Source organism: Rhinoderma darwinii (assembly GCF_050947455.1).
Source record: "Rhinoderma darwinii isolate aRhiDar2 chromosome 3 unlocalized genomic scaffold, aRhiDar2.hap1 SUPER_3_unloc_3, whole genome shotgun sequence".
Taxonomy (NCBI): Eukaryota; Metazoa; Chordata; class Amphibia; order Anura; family Rhinodermatidae; genus Rhinoderma; species Rhinoderma darwinii.
In genome coordinates, this window is record NW_027461746.1 from 892,624 (window position 1) to 909,624 (window position 17,001).

At 46.6% G+C, this 17,001-nt stretch overlaps 1 protein-coding gene across 1 annotated transcript in view; it reads left to right on the forward strand.

Moving 5' to 3' along the window:
- SLC2A4 (solute carrier family 2 member 4) overlaps positions 1-15,286 on the forward strand; it is a 55,799-nt gene extending 40,513 nt beyond the window's left edge. The window contains 4 exon segments of the mRNA XM_075847376.1: positions 4,012-4,174; positions 14,785-14,801; positions 14,803-14,973; positions 15,083-15,286. Coding sequence (XP_075703491.1) covers positions 4,012-4,174; positions 14,785-14,801; positions 14,803-14,973; positions 15,083-15,286 — 555 coding nt within the window.
- Positions 15,287-17,001: the final 1,715 nt, after the last annotated feature.

Here is a 17,001-nt window from a genome sequence, read left to right on the forward strand (position 1 = left end):
CCTGCATCTCGTGTATCTCCTGTATTATCCTGCATCTCGTGTATCTCCTGTATTATCCTGCATCTCGTGTATCTCGTGTATTATCCTGCATCTCGTGTATCTCCTGTATTATCCTGCATCTCGTGTATCTCCTGTATTATCCTGCATCTCGTGTATCTCCTGTATTATCCTGCATCTCGTGTATCTCGTGTATTATCCTGCATCTCGTGTTTCTCCTGTATTATCCTGCATCTCGTGTATCTCGTGTATTATCCTGCATCTCGTGTATCTCCTGTATTATCCTGCATCTCGTGTATCTCCTGTATTATCCTGCATCTCGTGTATCTCGTGTATTATCCTGCATCTCGTGTATCTCCTGTATTATCCTGCATCTCGTGTATCTCCTGTATTATCCTGCATCTCGTGTATCTCCTGTATTATCCTGCATCTCGTGTATCTCGTGTATTATCCTGCATCTCGTGTTTCTCCTGTATTATCCTGCATCTCGTGTATCTCGTGTATTATCCTGCATCTCGTGTATCTCCTGTATTATCCTGCATCTCGTGTATCTCCTGTATTATCCTGCATCTCGTGTATCTCCTGTATTATCCTGCATCTCGTGTATCTCCTGTATTATCCTGCATCTCGTGTATCTCCTGTATTATCCTGCATCTCGTGTATCTCCTGTATTATCCTGCATCTCGTGTATCTCGTGTATTATCCTGCATCTCGTGTATCTCGTGTATTATCCTGCATCTCGTGTATCTCCTGTATTATCCTGCATCTCGTGTATCTCCTGTATTATCCTGCATCTCGTGTATCTCCTGTATTATCCTGCATCTCGTGTATCTCCTGTATTATCCTGCATCTCGTGTATCTCCTGTATTATCCTGCATCTCGTGTATCTCCTGTATTATCCTGCATCTCGTGTATCTCCTGTATTATCCTGCATCTCGTGTATCTCCTGTATTATCCTGCATCTCGTGTATCTCCTGTATTATCCTGCATCTCGTGTATCTCGTGTATTATCCTGCATCTCGTGTATCTCGTGTATTATCCTGCATCTCGTGTATCTCCTGTATTATCCTGCATCTCGTGTATCTCGTGTATTATCCTGCATCTCGTGTATCTCGTGTATTATCCTGCATCTCGTGTATCTCCTGTATTATCCTGCATCTCGTGTATCTCCTGTATTATCCTGCATCTCGTGTATCTCGTGTATTATCCTGCATCTCGTGTATCTCCTGTATTATCCTGCATCTCGTGTATCTCCTGTATTATCCTGCATCTCGTGTATTTCGTGTATTATCCTGCATCTCGTGTATCTCCTGTATTATCCTGCATCTCGTGTATCTCCTGTATTATCCTGCATCTCGTGTATCTCCTGTATTATCCTGCATCTCGTGTATCTCGTGTATTATCCTGCATCTCGTGTATCTCGTGTATTATCCTGCATCTCGTGTATCTCGTGTATTATCCTGCATCTCGTGTATCTCCTGTATTATCCTGCATCTCGTGTATCTCGTGTATTATCCTGCATCTCGTGTATCTCCTGTATTATCCTGCATCTCGTGTATCTCGTGTATTATCCTGCATCTCGTGTATCTCCTGTATTATCCTGCATCTCGTGTATCTCCTGTATTATCCTGCATCTCGTGTATCTCCTGTATTATCCTGCATCTCGTGTATCTCCTGTATTATCCTGCATCTCGTGTATCTCCTGTATTATCCTGCATCTCGTGTATCTCGTGTATTATCCTGCATCTCGTGTATCTCCTGTATTATCCTGCATCTCGTGTATCTCCTGTATTATCCTGCATCTCGTGTATCTCGTGTATTATCCTGCATCTCGTGTATCTCCTGTATTATCCTGCATCTCGTGTATCTCCTGTATTATCCTGCATCTCGTGTATCTCCTGTATTATCCTGCATCTCGTGTATCTCGTGTATTATCCTGCATCTCGTGTATCTCGTGTATTATCCTGCATCTCGTGTATCTCCTGTATTATCCTGCATCTCGTGTATCTCGTGTATTATCCTGCATCTCGTGTATCTCGTGTATTATCCTGCATCTCGTGTATCTCGTGTATTATCCTGCATCTCGTGTATCTCCTGTATTATCCTGCATCTCGTGTATCATCCTGTATCTCCTGTATTATCCTGTATCATCCTGTATCATCCTGTATCATCTGTATCATCCTGCATCTCGTGTATCTCCTGTATTATCCTGCATCTCGTGTATCTCCTGTATTATCCTGCATCTCGTGTATCTCCTGTATTATCCTGCATCTCGTGTATCTCCTGTATTATCCTGCATCTCGTGTTTCTCCTGTATTATCCTGCATCTCGTGTATCTCCTGTATTATCCTGCATCTCGTGTATCTCGTGTATTATCCTGCATCTCGTGTATCTCCTGTATTATCCTGCATCTCGTGTATCTCCTGTATTATCCTGCATCTCGTGTATCTCGTGTATTATCCTGCATCTCGTGTATCTCCTGTATTATCCTGCATCTCGTGTATCTCCTGTATTATCCTGCATCTCGTGTATCTCCTGTATTATCCTGCATCTCGTGTATCTCCTGTATTATCCTGCATCTCGTGTATCTCCTGTATTATCCTGCATCTCGTGTATCTCCTGTATTATCCTGCATCTCGTGTATCTCCTGTATTATCCTGCATCTCGTGTATCTCCTGTATTATCCTGCATCTCGTGTATCTCCTGTATTATCCTGCATCTCGTGTATCTCCTGTATTATCCTGCATCTCGTGTTTCTCCTGTATTATCCTGCATCTCGTGTATCTCCTGTATTATCCTGCATCTCGTGTATCTCCTGTATTATCCTGCATCTCGTGTATCTCCTGTATTATCCTGCATCTCGTGTATCTCCTGTATTATCCTGCATCTCGTGTATCTCGTGTATTATCCTGCATCTCGTGTATCTCCTGTATTATCCTGCATCTCGTGTATCTCCTGTATTATCCTGCATCTCGTGTATCTCCTGTATTATCCTGCATCTCGTGTATCTCCTGTATTATCCTGCATCTCGTGTATCTCCTGTATTATCCTGCATCTCGTGTATCTCCTGTATTATCCTGCATCTCGTGTTTCTCCTGTATTATCCTGCATCTCGTGTATCTCCTGTATTATCCTGCATCTCGTGTATCTCCTGTATTATCCTGCATCTCGTGTATCTCCTGTATTATCCTGCATCTCGTGTATCTCCTGTATTATCCTGCATCTCGTGTATCTCGTGTATTATCCTGCATCTCGTGTATCTCCTGTATTATCCTGCATCTCGTGTATCTCCTGTATTATCCTGCATCTCGTGTATCTCCTGTATTATCCTGCATCTCGTGTATCTCCTGTATTATCCTGCATCTCGTGTATCTCCTGTACTATCCTGCATCTCGTGTTTCTCCTGTATTATCCTGCATCTCGTGTATCTCCTGTATTATCCTGCATCTCGTGTATCTCGTGTATTATCCTGCATCTCGTGTATCTCCTGTATTATCCTGCATCTCGTGTATCTCCTGTATTATCCTGCATCTCGTGTATCTCCTGTATTATCCTGCATCTCGTGTATCTCCTGTATTATCCTGCATCTCGTGTATCTCCTGTATTATCCTGCATCTCGTGTATCTCCTGTATCTCCTGTATTATCCTGTATCTCCTGTATTATCCTGTATCTCCTGTATTATCCTGTATCTCCTGTATTATCCTGTATCTCCTGTATTATCCTGTATCTCCTGTATTATCCTGTATCTCCTGTATCTCCTGTATCATCCTGTATTCTCCTGTATTCTCCTGTATCTCCTGTATCTCCTGTATCTCCTGTATCATCCTGTATTATCCTGTATTATCCTGTATCTCCTGTATTATCCTGTATCTCCTGTAGTTGTATCCCGCACCGCCTATTTATAGTCAATACTCCGTTATCTCCTTATTATTGACTCGTATCTTCTGTCTTTTTATTCTACACCATCTTCTATGATAACTTATGTTTTTTTTTCTTTTTACATTCCCCCCCAGGTGTTGGGTCTTGATTTATTCTTGGGGACTAGGGATCGATGGCCCGCTCTGTTTTGGGTAACCTTGATTCCAGCTGCTTTACAATCCATTTTGCTACCATTTTGCCCGGAGAGCCCTCGGTTCCTGTATATTGTGTGTGAGCAGGAGAGCCAGGCCCGGACCAGTGAGTGATCCTTCATTCTCGTTGTAAATAATAACCGCGCCAGCGTTTTTCTCTTGCGAGAAGTGATGCACAGAATTCATGAACATGTAGGGTGGAAGTTCATCGGGCGATTTGCGACTAATTTGTAGTGTAAAAAAGTCCCACATTTTTAATAAGGTCTGGTTCACAAATAGTTTTGATACCGTTTTTGGGTCAATTTTTTGTGCCAAAGCCAGAAGTAGATCCAAAGGGAAGGAAAGATATAAAGGAAATACTGATGCATCTCTTTTGTTTTGTGTGTCCACTTCTGTTTGGCTTAAAAAATGGAGTCAAACTGCCACAAAAACGGCATCTAAACTGTGTGTGATCCTGCCCTAAAAAAGAAAAATGTACTTACCTGCAATTTTCTGTATCGGAGTCCTCGGCAGCATTAAAGGCATTTTGTCGAGACCAACATAGGACTGAACATACTAAAAGCAGAAAGTCATGCAGAAGTTAATAGAAGAAACCTCTCCCCTATAAAAAGCCCCTCAAACCTCCTCCATGTGTGAAATAACGACACTTCATCTGAACTGCAAAAACACACAGTATCGGGTGGGTGTCCGACGCCTCAAATTTCAGGCAGGTTCATTTCCCTCTTTCTTATCTGTGGCAGCTGCCAAGGGACTTGCTTAGCTGAGACGTGGGTCGGTTTCAGACAGATGAAAGGCGGCTCATTACATTTCCTGGCTCATACTGGAATCCGCCAGAAAGAAAGAAGGACAAGCCCTTAGTCGGAAACAAGCTGGAAGGACCTCAGGTTCATGGGTAGATAGGGCTTGGACCTGGAAGGACCTCAGGTTCATGGGTAGATAGGGCTTGGACCTGGAAGGACCTCAGGTTCATGGGTAGATAGGGCTTGGACCTGGAAGGACCTCAGGTTCATGGGTAGATAGGGCTTGGACCTTGAAGGACCTCAGGTTCATGGGTAGATAGGGCTTGGACCTGGAAGGACCTCAGGTTCATGGGTAGATAGGGCTTGGACCTGGAAGGACCTCAGGTTCATGGGTAGATAGGGCTTGGACCTGGAAGGACCTCAGGTTCATGGGTAGATAGGGCTTGGACCTTGAAGGACCTCAGGTTCATGGGTAGATAGGGCTTGGACCTGGAAGGACCTCAGGTTCATGGGTAGATAGGGCTTGGACCTGGAAGGACCTCAGGTTCATGGGTAGATAGGGCTTGGACCTGGAAGGACCTCAGGTTCATGGGTAGATAGGGCTTGGACCTGGAAGAACTTCAGGTTTATGGGTAGATAGGACTTGGACCAGTATCGGGTGGGTGTCCGATGCCTCAAATTTCAGGCAAGTTCATTTCCCTCTTTCTTATCTGTGGCAGCAGCCAAGGGACTTGCTTAGCTGAGACGTGGGTCGGTTTCAGACAGATGAAAGGCGGCTCATTACATTTCCTGGCTCATACTGGAATCCGCCAGAAAGGAAGAAGGAAGGACGAACCCTTAGTCGGAAACAAGCTGTAAGGACCTCAGGTTCATGGGTAGATAGGGCTTGGACCTGGAAGGACCTCAGGTTCATGGGTAGATAGGACTTGGACCTAGAAGGACCTCAGGTTCATGGGTAGATAGGGCTTGGACCTGGAAGAACTTCAGGTTCATGGGTAGATGGGGCTTGGACCTGGAAGGACCTCAGGTTCATGGGTAGATAGGGCTTGTAGCTCGCCTACCGTTTTGGCAGAAGAAATTGCTACCAAAGGAAGAGCCTCGCTGAATAGAAATGTAAAGTCCACCTCTTGAAGAGGCTCGAATGGTTGTGATACTCGTTGTGATTCAAAAAGGCCGGTGCAAAATGATGGTCTGGGTCTTCATGACCGAGAGAACAGAACGCAAATGTATTAACATGAAGAGACGCACGATCTCTCCAAGTTTTATCCATGTTCACAGAGGTTTCCATTGGTGACCCGGCAGATGTCTAGGCGATGGTCCAGTTCTGTCAAGATGCGTGCCGGCAAATCCGCTGATATGTACCCACTGTTTCAGTGATGTGTTGTCTCAAGTCGTTCAGATCATGAGGCTGGGGGGCAGATACACTGAGTCTTTGATGTAGCCCCCACAGACAGAAGTCGCAGGGTGTTTCCGGTTCGGCCAATTCAACATTCCAGTAGAGTTTTATTCAGGTATCGGCCAGGGCCGCACCGTCCATGAGGCGTGTTGTGCCTATTGAAGACAGAGGTAAAAAAACACGTAAAAAAACGTCTGTGGTGCAAAACCACTTAAAAAAAAACTGGAGCTGATTTTTACATGCAGAATTTTCAGCCTGCAAAAAACTCTGTGTGAACAGGGCCTTACATGTCCAGGTAAGAGCAGCCAGTGACCGTATCCTCGGCAATAAGAAGGGCGCGTAAACTTTGCGCTGGCTCATTGCACAGAACACGTTTGCTTTGGGTGAGTCCCTCGTGCTCAATAACGGCACATTGTTTTTCTGAGCCCCAAATTCTAACGTTATGGTGATTGACCTCACCACTGAAGTGAAAGGTCGCCTCATCGCTGCACACCCGGCCGTCAGTGAATTTGTCCTCCAATCAGCCCTGCAAAAGTCACAGTGTGTGATGTCCATGGCCGCGGGCCGTCAGGCTCACTCACCTCCTGACGGCTGCAGCCATGGGTCTGTGAGCACCGGCCCCAGTCTACTCCTCAGGAGATGCCATCGTTCACTTCCGCTTACCTCGGCCGGGTCCCGTAGGGTGCCTGCGCGCACGCTCGTGCCTGCTCTTAAAGGGCAAGCACGCGCACCTGAGTTAATGTCAAAATTAGCCCATGAGCACCCTGGACTATAAAAAGGGTTCAGCCCCTTGCTCCCATGCCTGAGCGTTGTCGTCATACCCAAAGTTTGTCTAAGCAAATGGTCTCCTAGTGTTTTCCAGTTCCCAGTGTTCCCCGTTCCTGTACCCATGTACCGTGCTATCCTGGACAAGTGCAGTGCTGAGCTGAAGTCGTGCTGTGCTGTATTCCACGCATGTCCTTCTACTCCACGCCTGCCGCCTACCTGCTGCCTAGTCCCAGCCGAGCCTGCCTTGCTACTGTCCGAGCTGCCACAGGTACCCTATACGAACTATAGACTGTGACCTGTGTCCTGTTGGCCAGCTGCCATACCGCCAAGGCGGAATGGTCCAGTGGGTCCACGTATCCAACGTGACACAGTGTTTGGGTTTGTCGTCTGGTTCCATCTCTTGAAGATGTCATCTATAGGGCTTACAACGCAGACGTTTTCGTAAGATCCGCCATACCGTGCTCTGCGGCACCTGTAGGTCCATACTAGTCAGCGTCATCGACTTTCTAGGCCCACGCTCGTACACGGCTCCAATCCTGTTTACGGTCTCTTCCGAAGTCTTTGGGCAGAGAACATTTACCAAATATATTCCGAAAGTTTCGCTGTTGTCACAACAGACCCGGTTCCTGCAAATTCCAACACGGAAAAAGCTTTTTCTTGCTTTGATGTCGCCGTACTTTATCATTGCACCATCCTTTTGAATCACCCTGTACAATGGCCAGATCCCAAATGGGGTAAGAAGATCTTATATTTGGCCTGAGAATCTGGATAAGAAACGTCTGATAAGATGATTATCAAAGAGCTTGAAATCCAGGCAGGCATTGATGACTGCAAAGCGGAAACCACAGGAATTACACTTCAGGCCCCGAAGGAAATCAAGCAACTCTGAAGTCTAAACGTCTCTAGTAGATAGATAATGCTCAACGCCCCAGCTGGAGAACATGCGTCAAACACTATTATACACCCTATGTTGTCACTGCCGATGATGTGGATCTTCAAACGTTCCTTCTCTAGAAGCCAACACCTGGTAGTCGTCCCCTCTGCTCGCTGAGGTAAAAAACTATTACCAGGTTGTCTGTCTGAATTTCGACATAACCCCTCAACTTGACCTGAAAATATGTCCAAGCCAGTCTCACAGCCTTCATCTCTCTGAAATTTGATGACCTTGTGCTGTCCTGGTGAGACCACCGAGCCTGGGTCTAAGAGTCGTCTACGTGAGCTCCGCAGCCCTGGCTGGAGGCATTCGTGGTCAACATGATACATTCTTGGGGAGAAAAAGATCCCCCTGTCTGAAGATTCTTCTTCTTCAACCAGCACCTAAGGGCAAACTTCGTCTTGGGAGACACAGAAATCCTCTTGAATAGACCGGTTGGCTCTCTGTGCCAAGCTCTCAAACGCTCTGCCTGTAAGGGTTCGGCCTCTATGGAAAGACTACGGCTGTGCATGATAGACAGGACTACCCAGGATAGCCTGAATTTAAACTGAAGGTAGGAATATCAGAAGGGACTTCTCCACGTTGATGATGAATTTGAGCATCTCTAGACATCTTATTACAATCTGGAATCTTTGGAGAAGATGACTTCAGGCAGCCAGTCGCCCAGTTAGGGAACTATACGAACACCCGGCAGATGCAGAGCTGCTGCTAGAACCACCGCTGTCTTGGTAAAGTCCATCGGAGCCGAGGACAGGTCATAGGGTAGAGCCGCTAACTACAGATCGGAATATGCAGATAAGTAGCAGATCATAGAGACTCCTTCTTGAATCTCTTCCTGTAAAGACATCTGTTGAGGCCTTTCAGGTCTATAAGTAACCTCAAACTGCTGCTGGGCTTGGGTACAGGAAACATGAGGGAGTAATACCCTGCCAGAGGAACGTGCACGAATACCCATTTGTCCAGAAATTCTTGAAGAAGAACAGGAACCTGAGGCCGACCGATTGGATGGTAGGAAAATTCCAAAACGGTACCCTGAGCGATTGATGTCTAATACCCAGACATCGGAATTGGAGCCCTGCCAGATGTGAAAAAACGTCAAGAGTCTTGGACCTACTGGAGAACACAGACCTCTGGCATCAGAAATCAGCCTTGACATTGAAAGTAGGTGGTTTCTTTAGGCCCTTGTGGCTTCCTTCTGCTTCACGTGTCCTGCCTCCCGTAGGGACGAAAATTTGTCTTCCCCTAGAAGGTGAAGCTCTTGGAGGACGAGCAGACCAAAATCTCCTCCATGAAGAGCCTGGAAAAGATTGCCCTTTTCCTTGTTAAGGGACATCAGGATCTTCATGAGTTGGTCACCAAACAGATGACCTGGTTGAAATGGTAAAGAACAGAACTAACGCTTAGATGGCAAGTCACCGCTGCAAGGTTTGAGCCAGATAGCACATCTAGCCGCATTCGAGAGGGATATCTGCCTAGAAGACGACGCAGAGCATCAACAGGGAAATCACACAAAAATTCAGAGGCAGATTTCATAGTCGGAATCATTTCTAGGATCTAATCCTTAGGGGCCCCCGCTATTAACTCATTAGTTAACTCACTTTAAGAGACCTAGCAAAAGGGTTCCTATGGAGAGATGAGTCCCCAGCAGGAAATACCGACCGAAGCCAGATCCACTTTTGCCGGGGAACCCCAAGTCTCAGTTTCCTTGTCAACAATCCCGTTGACTGGCCAGACACCCCCACCCGGGATGAAGCTCTCCTAAAAGAAAAGGAGGGAAAAAAATTAAATCGGATAGGGAGATGTCCAGTAGGGACAGAACAAAAACTTCACACATGAAGGTTGGGGGGTTTTATAGGGGAGAGGGGTGTCCTTCTATTAACCCTTGCATGGCTTGCTTTTAGTAGTTCGGTCTAAGGTTGGGTCACGTTCAAAATCCCTTTGGTGCTGCCGCGGACAAGAATGGACGACTTTTCTCGCCACTCACCAGTTTTCAAAAGTAGAGAGAAAAAGTGGGAGAAGTTAACGGAAGACTTAACGGTCATGGACTTTACAACAGATTTCTCATTACTACAGACCGAAAATGGGGCAAATCTGCGCACACTCATAGCAGACCTAGATTTAATTTTCGAGGAAAGGCCGAAATGTGCCAAATTTATCAAGAGTGCGTCTGTTAATAATCTCGGTACAATTTACGCCAACAAAACGTCCGTTCAAAACTGGTGTATGAAATGCCCGTCCTAATAAATCTCCACATAGTGCCTATACCGAATGCCCGTCCTAATAAATCCCCCCATAGTGCCTATACCGAATGCCTGTCCTAATAAATCCCCCCCATAGTGCCTATACCGAATGCCCGTCCTAATAAATCCCCCCATAGTGCCTATACCGAATGCCCGTCCTAATAAATCCCCCCATAGTGCCTATACCGAATGTCCGTCCTAATAAATCTCCCCATAGTGCCTATACCGAATGCCTGTCCTAATAAATCCCCCCCATAGTGCCTATACCGAATGCCTGTCCTAATAAATCCCCCCCATAGTGCCTATACCGAATGCCTGTCCTAATAAATCTCCACATAGTGCCTATACCGAATGCCCGTCCTAATAAATCTCCACATAGTGCCTATACCGAATGCCCGTCCTAATAAATCTCCACATAGTGCCTATACCGAATGTCCGTCCTAATAAATCTCCCCATAGTGCCTATACCCAATGCCCGTCCTAATAAATCCCCACATAGTGCCTATACAGAATGCCCGTCCTAATAAATCTCCCCATAGTGCCTATACCGAATGTCCGTCCTAATAAATCTCCCCATAGTGCCTACACCGAATGCCCGTCCTAATAAATCTCCCCATAGTGCCTATACCGAATGCCGGTCCTAATAAATCTCCCCATAGTGCCTATACCGAATGTCCGTCCTAATAAATCTCCCCATAGTGCCTATACCGAATGCCTGTCCTAATAAATCCCCCCCATAGTGCCTATACCGAATGCCCGTCCTAATAAATATCCCCATAGTGCCTATACCGAATGCCCGTCCTAATAAATCTCCCCATAGTGCCTATACCGAATGTCCGTCCTAATAAATCTCCCCATAGTGCCTATACCGAATGTCCGTCCTAAAAAATCTCCTTATAGTGCCTATACCGAATGCCCGTCCTAATAAATCTCCACATAGTGCCTATACCGAATGCCCGTCCTAATAAATCCCCCCATAGTGCCTATACCGAATGCCCGTCCTAATAAATATCCCCATAGTGCCTATACCGAATGCCCGTCCAATAAATCCCCCCATAGTGCCTATACCGAATGTCCGTCCTAATAAATCTCCTCATAGTGCCTATACCGAGTGCCCGTCCTAATAAATCTCCTCATAGTGCCTATACCGAGTGCCCGTCCTAATAAATCTCCACATAGTGCCTAAACCGAATGTCCGTCCTAATAAATCTCCCCATAGTGCCTATACCCAATGCCCGTCCTAATAAATCCCCACATAGTGCCTATACAGAATGCCCGTCCTAATAAATCTCCCCATAGTGCCTATACCGAATGTCCGTCCTAATAAATCTCCCCATAGTGCCTATACCGAGTGCCCGTCCTAATAAATCTCCACATAGTGCCTAAACCGAATGTCCGTCCTAATAAATCTCCCCATAGTGCCTATACCCAATGCCCGTCCTAATAAATCTCCCCATAGTGCCTATACAGAATGCCCGTCCTAATAAATCTCCCCATAGTGCCTATACCGAATGTCCGTCCTAATAAATCTCCCCATAGTGCCTATACCGAATGTCCGTCCTAATAAATCCCCCCATAGTGCCTATACCGAATGCCCGTCCTAATAAATCTCCCCATAGTGCCTATACCGAATGTCCGTCCTAATAAATCTCCCCATAGTGCCTATACCGAATGCCCGTCCTAATAAATCTCCCCCATAGTGCCTATACCGAATGTCCGTCCTAATAAATCTCCCCATAGTGCCTATACCGAATGCCGGTCCTAATAAATCTCCCCATAGTGCCTATACCGAATGCCTGTCCTAATAAATCCCCCCCATAGTGCCTATACCGAATGCCCGTCCTAATAAATATCCCCATAGTGCCTATACCGAATGTCCGTCCTAATAAATCTCCCCATAGTGCCTATACCGAATGTCCGTCCTAATAAATCTCCTTATAGTGCCTATACCGAATGCCCGTCCTAATAAATCTCCACATAGTGCCTATACCGAATGCCCGTCCTAATAAATCTCCACATAGTGCCTATACCGAATGCCTGTCCTAATAAATCTCCACATAGTGTCTATACCGAATGCCCGTCCTAATAAATCTCCCCATAGTGCCTATACCGAATGCTCGTCCTAATAAATCCCCACATAGTGCCTATACCGAATGCCCGTCCTAATAAATCTCCCCATAGTGCCTATACCGAATGCCCGTCCTAATAAATCTCCCCATAGTGCCTATACCGAATGCCCGTCCTAATAAATCTCCCCATAGTGCCTATACCGAATGCCCGTCCTAATAAATCTCCCATAGTGCCTATACCGAATGCCCGTCCTAATAAATCCCCACATAGTGCCTATACCGAATGCCCGTCCTAATAAATCCCCCCATAGTGCCTATACCGAATGTCCGTCCTAATAAATCCCCACATAGTGCCTATACCGAATGCCCGTCCTAATAAATCCCCCCATAGTGCCTATACCGAATGTCCGTCCTAATAAATCTCCACGTAGTGCCTATACCGAATGCCCGTCCAATAAATCCCCCCATAGTGCCTATACCGAATGTCCGTCCTAATAAATCTCCACGTAGTGCCTATACAGAATGTCCGTCCTAATAAATCCCCACATAGTGCCTATACCGAATGCCCGTCCAATAAATCCCCCCATAGTGCCTATACCGAATGTCCGTCCTAATAAATCTCCTCATAGTGCCTATACCGAGTGCCCGTCCTAATAAATCTCCTCATAGTGCCTATACCGAGTGCCCGTCCTAATAAATATCCACATAGTGCCTATACCGAATGCCCCGTCCTAATAAATCTTCCCCATAGTGCCTATACCCAATGCCCGTCCTAATAAATCCCCACATAGTGCCTATACCGAATTCCCGTCCTAATAAATCTCCCCATAGTGCCTATACCGAATGTCCGTCCTAATAAATCTCCTCATAGTGCCTATACCGAATGCCCGTCCTAATAAATCTCCCCATAGTGCCTATACCGAATGCCCGTCCTAATAAATCTCCCTCTAGTGCCTATACCGAATGCCCGTCCTAATAAATCTCCCCATAGTGCCTATACCGAATGCCCGTCCTAATAAATCTCCCATAGTGCCTATACCGAATGCCCGTCCTAATAAATCTCCCCATAGTGCCTATACAGAATGTCCGTCCTAATAAATCCCCACATAGTGCCTATACCGAATGCCCGTCCTAATAAATCCCCCCATAGTGCCTATACCGAATGTCCGTCCTAATAAATCTCCACGTAGTGCCTATACCGAATGCCCGTCCAATAAATCCCCCCATAGTGCCTATACCGAATGTCCGTCCTAATAAATCTCCACGTAGTGCCTATACAGAATGTCCGTCCTAATAAATCCCCACATAGTGCCTATACCGAATGCCCGTCCAATAAATCCCCCCATAGTGCCTATACCGAATGTCCGTCCTAATAAATCTCCTCATAGTGCCTATACCGAGTGCCCGTCCTAATAAATCTCCTCATAGTGCCTATACCGAGTGCCCGTCCTAATAAATCTCCACATAGTGCCTATACCGAATGCCCGTCCTAATAAATCTCCCCATAGTGCCTATACCCAATGCCCGTCCTAATAAATCCCCACATAGTGCCTATACCGAATGCCCGTCCTAATAAATCTCCCCATAGTGCCTATACCGAATGTCCGTCCTAATAAATCTCCTCATAGTGCCTATACCGAATGTCCGCCCTAATAAATCCCCCCATAGTGCCTATACCGAATGCCTGTCCTAATAAATCTCCCCATAGTGCCTATACCGAATGTCCGTCCTAATAAATCTCCTCATAGTGCCTATACCGAGTGCCCGTCCTAATAAATCTCCTCATAGTGCCTATACCGAATGTCCGTCCTAATAAATCTCCTCATAGTGCCTATTACCGAGTGCCCGTCCTAATAAATCTCCACGTAGTGCCTATACCGAATGCCCGTCCAATAAATCCCCCCATAGTGCCTATACCGAATGTCCGTCCTAATAAATCTCCTCATAGTGCCTATACCGAGTGCCCGTCCTAATAAATCTCCTCATAGTGCCTATACCGAGTGCCCGTCCTAATAAATCTCCACATAGTGCCTATACCGAATGTCCGTCCTAATAAATCTCCCCATAGTGCCTATACCCAATGCCCGTCCTAATAAATCTCCACATAGTGCCTATACAGAATGCCCGTCCTAATAAATCTCCCCATAGTGCCTATACCCAATGCCCGTCCTAATAAATCCCCACATAGTGCCTATACCGAATGCACGTCCTAATAAATCTCCCCATAGTGCCTATACCGAATGTCCGTCCTAATAAATCTCCTCATAATGCCTATACCGAATACCCGTCCTAATAAATCTCCCCATAGTGCCTATACCGAATGCCCGTCCTAATAAATCTCCCTCTAGTGCCTATACCGAATGCCCGTCCTAATAAATCTCCCCATAGTGCCTATACCGAATGCCCGTCCTAATAAAAACCCCACATAGTGCCTATACCGAATGCCCGTCCTAATAAATCTCCCCATAGTGCCTATACCGAATGCCCGTCCTAATAAATCTCCCCATAGTGCGTATACCGGGATGATCACTAGTGCTGAGGCTCATAATGTTTGTTGCCCAAATTTCAGGTTTACGCCGTCTCACCGGGCCTCCTGGATGTCTCGGGAGACCTCTCGGAAATGAAGGAGGAGAAAAGACAGATGGACACCCAACAGAAAGTTTCCATTCTGAAGATCTTCCGTTCCCAGACCTACAGACAACCCATAATTGTGGCCATAATCCTGCAACTCTCCCAACAGTTGTCTGGTATTAACGCGGTAAGTGAAGAGGAGCGCGGGGTCCACCCATCCCCCTGTGTGTTGACCTGTGTATCCATGCTCATTACATTGACGCTAGTCTCAGGTGATTTTGGTTGGTCTTCTGCAGATCTTCTATTACTCCACGGACATCTTCTCTAAAGCTGGGGTGGAGCAGCCGATCTACGCTACAATTGGTGCAGGAATCGTGAATACAGCATTTACCGTGGTGTCGGTGAGTTGGGTTATTATAAAGGCCGTGGTTGCTGATACATGTTGTGAAGGGGAACAGGGTGGGTTCATATCTTCTCATGGTGATGGACATGGACATTAGGTGGTGACTACATCTCACTTATGGTGTGTGAGGTGATGGAGACACAAGGGGGGATATATTAGGAGGATATAGATTAGGGGGGATATAGTAGGGGGGAATATAATAGAGGGGGATATATTAGGGGGGGATATATTAGGAGGATATATATTAGGAGGGGACATAGTAGGGGGATATATTAGGAGGGGACATAGTAGGGGGATATATTAGGAGGGGACATAGTAGGGGCATATATTAGGAGGGGACATAGTAGGGGCATATATTAGGAGGGGACATAGTAGGGGGATATATTAGGAGGGGACATAGTAGGGGGATATATTAGGAGGGGATATAGTAGGGGGATCTATATTAGGAGGGATATATATATATTAGGAGGGATATATTAGAGGGGATATAGTAGGAGGGATATAGTAGGGGGGATATATTAGAGGGGATATAGTAGGAGGGGGGAATATATTAGGAGGGGATATATTAGGAGGGGACATAGTAGGGGGGATATATTAGGAGGGGATATATATATATATATGGGTCATATATAGGAGGGGATATATTAGGAGATATATATATATATATATATATATATATATATATATATATATATATATATATATAGGGGGTGCAGCAATTGATCAGTCAGCTCATGAAGTTGATGTTGGAAGCAGAAAACATGGAGAAGTGTAAGAATCTGAGCGACTGCGACAAGGACCAAATTGTGATGTGGAGACGAGTGGGTCATCTGTAGGACGGCCGGTCGTCATGGGGTGCTCCTGATCTAGTGGGTCATCTGTAGGACGGCCGCTCGTTGTGGAGTGTTCCTGATCTAGTGGGTCATCTGTAGGACGGCCGCTCGTCATGGGGTGCTCCTGATCTAGTGGGACATCTGTAGAACGGCCGCTCGACGTGGAGTGTTCCTGGTCTAATTGGTCATCTGTAGGACGGCCGGTCGTCATGGGGTGCTCCTGATCTAGGGGTCATCTGTAGAACGGCCGCTCGACGTGGAGTGTTCCTGGTCTAGTGGGACATCTGTAGGATGGCCGGTCGTCATGGGGTGCTCCTGATCTAGTGGGACATCTGTAGAACGGCCGCTCGACGTGGAGTGTTCCTGGTCTAATTGGTCATCTGTAGAACGGCCGGTCGTCATGGGGTGCTCCTGATCTAGTGGGTCATCTGTAGAACGGCCGCTCGACGTGGAGTGTTCCTGGTCTAGTGGGACATCTGTAGGATGGCCGGTCGTCATGGGGTGCTCCTGATCTAGTGGATCATCTGTAGAACGGCCGCTCGTCGTGGAGTGTTCCTGGTCTAGTGGGTCATCTGTAGAACGGCCACTCGTTGTGGAGTGTTCCTGGTCTAGTGGGTCATCTGTAGAACGGCCGCTCGTTGTGGAGTGTTCCTGGTCTAGTGGGACATCTGTAGAACGGCCGCTCGACGTGGAGTGTTCCTGGTCTAGTGGGTCATCTGTAGAACGGCCGCTCGTTGTGGAGTGTTCCTGGTCTAGTGGGACATCTGTAGAACGGCCGCTCGACGTGGAGTGCTCCTGATCTAGTGGGTCATCTGTAGAACGGCCGCTCGACGTGGAGTGTTCCTGGTCTAGTGGGACATCTGTAGAACAGCCGCTCGTTGTGGACTGTTCCTGGTCTAGTGGGTCATCTGTAGAACGGCCGGTCGTGATGGGGTGTTCCTGTTCTAGTGGGACATCAGTAGAACGGCCGCTCGACGTG